This window comes from Gopherus evgoodei, unplaced genomic scaffold (assembly GCF_007399415.2).
Source record: "Gopherus evgoodei ecotype Sinaloan lineage unplaced genomic scaffold, rGopEvg1_v1.p scaffold_33_arrow_ctg1, whole genome shotgun sequence".
In the NCBI taxonomy this organism is placed as follows: domain Eukaryota; kingdom Metazoa; phylum Chordata; order Testudines; family Testudinidae; genus Gopherus; species Gopherus evgoodei.
In genome coordinates this window covers 431038-438588 of record NW_022060005.1, presented here as the reverse complement: position 1 = coordinate 438588, position 7551 = coordinate 431038, and the positions used below count along the sequence as shown (strand labels likewise).

The window sequence follows — 7551 nt, the reverse complement described above, 5'->3', positions numbered from 1 at the left end:
GTACCCAAACCAGATGGGAAAATACGCTTTTGCGTGGACTACCGTAAGCTAAATGCTGTAACTCGTCCGAACAACTATCCAATGCCACGCACCGATGAGCTATTGAAGAAGTTTGGACGTGCCCAGTTCATCTCTACAATAGACTTAACCAAGGGGTACTGGCAAGTACCACTAGATGAACCTGCCAAGAAGAGGTCAGCATTCGTCACCCATGCGGGGGTGTATGAATTCAATGTCCTTCCTTTCGGCCTTCGAAATGCACCCGCCACCTTCCAGAGGCTGGTAGATGGTCTACTAGCTGGACTGGGAGAATTTGCAGTTGCCTACCTCGATGATGTGGCCATTTTTTCAGACTCCTGACCCGAACACCTACTACACCTGGAAAAGGTCTTTGAGCGCATCAGGCAGGCTGGACTAACTGTTAAGGCCAAAAAGTGTCAAATAGGCCAAAACAGAGTGACTTACCTGGGGCACCAGGTGGGTCGAGGAACCATAAACCCCCTACAGGCCAAGGTGGATGCTATCCAAAAGTGGCCTGTCCCACGGTCCAAAAAGCAGGTCCAATCCTTCTTAGGCTTGGCCGGATACTACAGGCGATTTGTACCACACTACAGCCAAATCGCTGCCCCACTGACAGACCTGACCAAAAAGACCCAGCCAAATGCAGTTAAGTGGACTAATGAGTGTCAAAAGGCCTTTACCCAACTTAAGGCAACGCTCATGTCTGACCCTGTACTCAGGGCCCCGAATTTTGACAAACCATTCCTAGTAACCACGGATGCATCTGAGCGTGGTATAGGAGCACTGCTCATGCAAAAAGCAACAGATCACAACTTCCATCCTGTCGTGTTTCTCAGCAAAAAACTGTCTAAAAAAAAAGTCACTGGTCAGTCAGTAAAAAGCAATGCTATGCCATTGTGTACACCCTAAAAAAGCTACGCCCATATGTTTAAAAATGGCGGTTCCAACTACAAACTAACCATGCTGCGCTAAAGTGGCTTCATACTGCCAAGAAAAACAACAAAAAACTTCTTCGTTAAAGTTTAGCTCTCCAAAATTTTAATTTTAAAATTCAACACATCACAAAAGCTTCTAACAAAGTTGCTAATGCTCTCTCCCGTAAAAGTTTCCCAAAATTCAGTAGTTAAAAAGTGTTCTTAAAATGTAAAAGTCTGTTAGTTATATACTTAGTAGTATATGTAAAGGTGCATGTGTTGTAGTAATCTTAAATTAAATTTTAAAGTTCTAGAAGAAAATCGCCGCCAGTAAGCTTCCCCACTGTCTGCAATTTGGGGGGCGTGTCATAAACAAATAGCTAAGAGTTAATGTCTCTTTCACCTGAAGCACCTGACCAGAGGACCAATCAGGAAACCAGATTTTTTTCAATTCTGGGTGGAGGGAAGTTTGTGTCTGAGTCTTTTGTCTGTCTGCCTGCTTTCTCTGAGCTTTGGAGAAGTAGTTTCTGCTTTCTAGTCTTCTGTTTCTAAGTGTAAGGACAAAGAGATCAGATAGTAAGTTATATGGTTTCTTTTGTTTGGTATTTGCATGAATATAAGTGCTGGAGTGCTTTGATTTATATTCTTTTTGAATAAGGCTGTTTATTCAATATTTCTTCTAAGCAATTGACCCTGTATTTTGTCACCTTAATACAGAGAGACCATTTGTATGTATTTTCTTTCTTTTTATATAAAGCTTTCTTTTTGAGACCTGTTGGAGTTTTCTTTTCTGGGAAATTTCAGGGAAATTGAGTCTGTACTCACCAGGGAATTGGTGGGAGGAAGAAATCAGGGGGAGATCTGTGTGTGTTGGATTTGCTAGCCTGATTTTGCATTCCCTCTGGGTGAAGAGGAAAGTGCTTTTGTTTCCAGGACTGGGACCGGAGGGGGGGAGTCACTCTGTTTGGATTCACAGAGCTTGTGTCTGTGTATCTCTCCAGGAGCACCTGGAGGGGGAAAGGGAAAAAGGATTATTTCCCTTTGTTGTGGGACTCAAGGGATTTGGGTCTTGGGGTCCCCAGGGAAGGTTTTTCAGGGGGACCATAGTGCCCCAAAACACTCTAATTTTTTGGGTGGTGGCAGCAAGTACCAGGTCCAAGCTGGTAACTAAGCTTGAAGGTTTTTCATGCTAACCCCCATATTTTGGACGCTAAGGTCCAAATCTGGGACTAAAGTTATAACAGAGGCACATTGTAAAATGACTGTCACAGTTCAGACCAACTGCATCTGTATTCCCCCTCTATGGTCCAGCCACAGCACCGATTCTCAGGCTTTCAACTCTCCAGCCATTGCCTTTCTTAAGAGGAGACCCGCATCTCTCTTCCAGTTGGGGAGGTATTTTGAAGATAACCTGTTCCCAGACTTCAATTTATTATTTCCAGTAAAAGATAGCTTGCCTAACAGACCAGCTTCACTTCTCTCCTCACAGACGCTAAAGAATGTAATTGCTATATTTGTAAGTTACCACACAGCTATTTCTAAGCAAGCATGTTTTATTCATAAGGTAAAAGCACTACAGAGAAAATGTATTAAAAATAATAAATGAATCTATACATATGCTAATAAGCTTACTAGTGATCACTCCCAAATGCAGCCTGGGCTCTGGCAGAAGCTCTCCTTCATTCTCTACCCAGGATTTTTCCTGCTGTTTCAAGTATATCACACCCTCAGCTCAGAAGAAGAAGAACTCCTGACTCTGTGAGTAACTAATTTATCCACTTTAGCTCTTTGAAAAGACCTTGAAATTGTAATCAGCCAGAGAACAGGTTTCTACTCAAAATGCGGGATTCCAGAGGAGTCAATCACATTCCCTTCCTCTCTTCCCAAGAATTTCCTTGAAAATCCACTTCCCATGTCTTGTCCCCAAATGTACTTTGAAGTTCCTAATGTCTCCCAGAGATTGCACCCGTCAGAACTTCCTCCTAAATGAGCTCCATAAATTACTGTAAGAGTCCATAAATATTTGCATTTTTAATACAATCAACTTCAAAGATATTTACCTTAATTCAATAAGGTTTAAGGTAATTTATTAGGGTTTGTGCAGGATGTTACAGGACACTTTCATATTTATCACAGTGAAAATCTTGAAATATAGTATCTCAACCTTTTACTGCACTTACTGGACTCAATCTTTCTTCCAGCCTTACTCACATCTATATAGGATTGGCTCTTTGTGTCCTTCTAATCCATTCCAGTCTGTCTTCAATGCTATTCCTCAGAAACTCTGTAGCTAATCAAATCCTTTACTATGACAACCATCCATCTAGTTCTGGGTCTACCTACCCTCCTCTTCTAAATTTAACCCCTTGTTATCCGATCTTCTTTTCACGCTCTAAGCCTGACTTCCCTTAGCTTTTCTATACTTCACACTTCCCCTACTTTGTTCATGCCAAACATGGTCAATCTTTGTAACTTCAAGCACCAATCTTAAAGGTTTTTCTTTCCACTGTATTCAAGATCTGCTCCTGTCTCTTGCTCAGTACCCAGCATTCAGAGCCCTACCAAAGTGCAGGCCTAATTAGCTACTTGTAGATCTCACTCTTCACTTCCATAGGCTTCATGAAACCTCAGATGTTCATATAAATATTCACATAGTGCCCAGTCTTGCAAAAGGCTTACTCCAGTTAACAGGTAGAACAAATTAAGTGTGAGTATGGACCACTGCCATCACTGTGAATCTGTCTGCAGGATTGGGATGATACATAGTGTTGTTTGGGCTCAAGCCTGCAAGTGGTCTAAAAGTGAAAGTCCTGCTCTCCTCAGCTGGATATCTACATGCAGAAAGGCTGTGGGGATCTGTCCATTTAGTCTAAACACTCCAGTGCATGCAGTATCATGTCTATAGAGAAGAAGAAATGCACAAAAACCCGAAGAGCTCAATGGAAAACACCCATTCAGTCAGGTCTTTCTTTCTTTCTTTCTTTCTTTCTTTCTTTCTTTCTTTCTTTCTTTCTTTCTTTCTGTAAAGATATATAAGATGATGAGGGTGATTTGGTGCAGTAGTGTTGAGATAGTTTTCCATGCATGTGCAGATGGTATGAAGAAGACACATGATTAGATTGTGGAACTCCTTGCCACAGGGATACACTGAGACCATAAATGTAGAAAATTTCAAAAAGAAATAGGGTATGAAAAAATATCCAGAGTTATTATGATTAATTATGATAACATTACTGAAAGGAATATTAAATATCATGTCTATTGTAAGGTTCTTCAATCTTCCTCTGAACATCTGTTCCTGGTCACTGTCAGAAATGGGATAGAGGATTTAGATGGCAGGTCTGTCTCAGCATGGCTATGTTTATGGTTCTGTGACACAGAAAATGGCATTACAAGAGAGCAGTGTTCTTCAGTAGCATCCTTGTCCCAGAGATCTCAAAAATATTTTATGTGCATTAATATATTAACCTCTGCAATACATGTGCCCATTTATTTTCCTCAAATTACAGAAGATTATTACTATCAAGCATCTGTTAAACACCAACCAACTTCTAGTCTTTGTGCTTCAGATAAAATTAAAGAAAGTCCATGACCCAAAGGACTTAAATATAACAAATGAAGTATCTGGAAATACCACTTCTTCTTTTATTATTATTTATTTTATATTACAATTAGGTGAGATTAAGGCCTTGTCATGCTTCGTTCTGTACGGATGTTATAGATGGTCAGAAAAAGAAATTTTCATTATCCAGTAAATTCCATATTTCAACCTTTGTTTTAAACCCAACATAGGCCAGAAAGTTGAAATGTCAACATTTTTGTGAAAGAAAAAAATCATAAAATATTGAATGCAGAAATATCTAAGCATTTCATTTTGTCCTTTTTGATTGAAAGAAGCCAGCCTTTTGAAATGTCAATTTCATTCTCAATCAATACTTGGATTTAAAATATCATTGAGATGAGTAATTTTGTCATTTTAAATAGAAATGTCAACTCAATTTTTTTATTTCATTTTGACATTTTGAAAGGAAATCTATGATTTAATTTTGAGAGGTCAAATTGAAATGAAATTTTTGTTTAGATTTTCCCAATGCAAAAATCAAATGTTTTATTCAAAACTCAGATATTCCAGGAAAACAAAAAAAAACAAAACACATTCTAACATGATGAAACCATATTTTGAAACTGGAAAAACAATCATGGTAAAAATGTTGACCAGAGCTAACAAACTTAAAAGTTTCCATTATTGTTGCCATGAAGAATTGACAGTATAGCAGAGTGATGCTTAGTAAGCAGGACACCCTGAAAAAATGAAGACTAGAGTAGCTAAATAGGGCTACTTTTTATCCAGTAAACAGGTTGTGGAAGTTTTGAATTTGAATAAGAAAGACGGACATGTGGTTTTTTTTGTTTGTTTGTTTTTAATGAAAATAGTCCTATTGTTCAACTAGCTCTATTTATTTTGTGTTAAGACTCTGAAAGAAGAAATTCTCCCTGTGAAAACGGGAGCAGAGGATGGTGTCTTTCTTAAATGGGACAGAAAGTGCATGCGATCAGTACTAGGATGGGACGGGAAGAGTGATGGAAGTGAGCATATGCATGGAATTGTGGCTGAATACACTAGACAGGGAATGAAGAGATCAAGATTCTATATCTTGTTCTCCACAGACTTTCTGGCTGACCTTGGGCATGAGGCTGGGATTAAGTTACTCCCATCCAATAGGAGTTGGGCACCTGACTCCCCTAGACTCTTTTGAATAGCTCAACCTATTGCTAGAGTCTTCAGTTACCCCAGACCATATGTGAATAAGCCAAACGTTGGCAATGGCCGAATTCAAAGTCATATCTTTTTTCACTGAGATGAGATCCTCAGCTGGCAGGTATTGGAGTAGCCCAGTTTATTTCAGTGGAGCTATGCTGCTTTTCACCAGCTGGGATTCTGAATCTAAAGGTGAATTTCACTTGGGTGCAGAGTAGCTACACCACTTCCTACTATGTTTATGATGTCAGTGGACATTCAGTGATATACAAGGCTTTCCAACTTGACAATGAATGGAATTTGAGGAAAACAAAATCACTTTAGAATACGAACGCTATGATCAGAGCCCCATTTGATGTAAATCCATGTACCTACATTGACTTAACAGCACCATGTCAATTTACACCAAGGAGTAGGTTCACAAAGGAACATAGGAGATGTGATGCTGAGCATTGCAGAGCCTAACTTTGAAGTGCCTGGAAAATCACAGAGATTCACAAAACCAAAATTTGGCACCCTGGCTCCCTCCACGATGGAAGAGGAGAGATTTATAGAATTGGCCGGAATCTCAGCTGGCATAAATTGGCGATAGATCCCCTGAAGTCAATGGACCAGATTAAAGAGATATGGAGATAGAGAAAAGGAAGAAATGTTTGACTGACTCTACAGCCCAGTGCTCAAAGCACATGCTCTGGATTTAGGAGACCCAAGATCCAGTCCCCGTGTTCCAGTGACTCTTGTACAACTGGGAATCTGGCTCACTGACATCAATTGAGCCACAGTCATTTAGACCAACTGAGGTTTTGTCCCAACGTGTCCATCAGTTACCTGAGCTGAGAATTTACGAAACACCAGTTATCCACAGGTTTATGCTCTGATGTAAAAATATGTAATTTAATTTATTTAAGATCATCAATGTTACCTGATAAACTTTAATTTTCCCAATATTTTCCTTAGAGCTGTTTTCACCTCTTTGTTTTTCAGGCTGTAGATGATGGGGTTTAACATGGGGGTCAAGACACTGTAGTGGATGGAGAATATTTCATCCAGCAGCACAGAAGAGACAGAGCGGGGGTTTTTGTACTGGAGAAAACCTATCAGGTACAACAAGCCAACCACAATCAGGTGGGAGCTGCAGGTGGAGAAGGCTTTATGCCTGCCCTCTGCAGAGCGTATCCTCAGTATGGTGGAGATGATGTAAATGTAGGAGATCAGCAAGAGGAGGAGGGAGATTGAGACAAAAATCACAACAGAAGTAAGAAGCACCACTTGATTGGTGAGGGTCTCAGTACAGGCCAGTTTTAACAGAGGAGGAAGCTCACAGCTGAAATGATGGATTTGACTGGAGCCACAGAAATGCAACTTCAGAGTGAAAATAGTATTAAGAAGGGCATAAATGAAGTCTGTGGTCCATGCCCCACTCACCAGCTGAACACAGATCCCTTTTCTCATTATCTCCATGTAACGCAGTGGGTCACAGATGGCAGCGTAGCGGTCATAAACCGTGGCTGAGAGAATGAAACTTTCAGCACCAGCTGAGAGGAGGATGAAGAACATCTGAGCAATGCAGCCATTGACCGAAATAGTTTTGTGCTCTGCTAGGAAGTTCCTCAGCGCATTAGGCACCGTGACCGAGGAATAGCAGATATCAACAAAGGATAAATGGAAAAGGAAGAAATACATAGGGGTGTGAAAGTGAGAATTAGCTCTTATTGCCACCATGATCACTATATTACCAACCAGAGTGATTAGGTAAATAATTAAAACCACCAAGAAGAGGAAAATCTGCATCTGTGGTTCACTGGAAAGTCCCAGGAGAATAAATTCAGTCACTGTGGTTTGATTTTTCATTGGCAT

The 7551-nt window shown here is 40.2% G+C and overlaps 1 protein-coding gene across 1 annotated transcript; it reads right to left on the bottom strand.

Moving 5' to 3' along the window:
* Positions 1–6612: 6612 nt before the first annotated feature.
* Positions 6613–7551, bottom strand: LOC115641173 (olfactory receptor 2F1-like). The gene has a single exon (XM_030544252.1). It carries the CDS (start codon positions 7549–7551, stop codon positions 6613–6615), a length of 939 nt encoding a protein of 312 aa, XP_030400112.1.

Excerpts from the sequence above, each read along its gene's own strand:
- LOC115641173 (XM_030544252.1), bottom strand. The coding sequence starts at position 7,551 with ATGCCAATGAAAAATCAAACCACAGTGACTGAATTTATTCTCCTGGGA.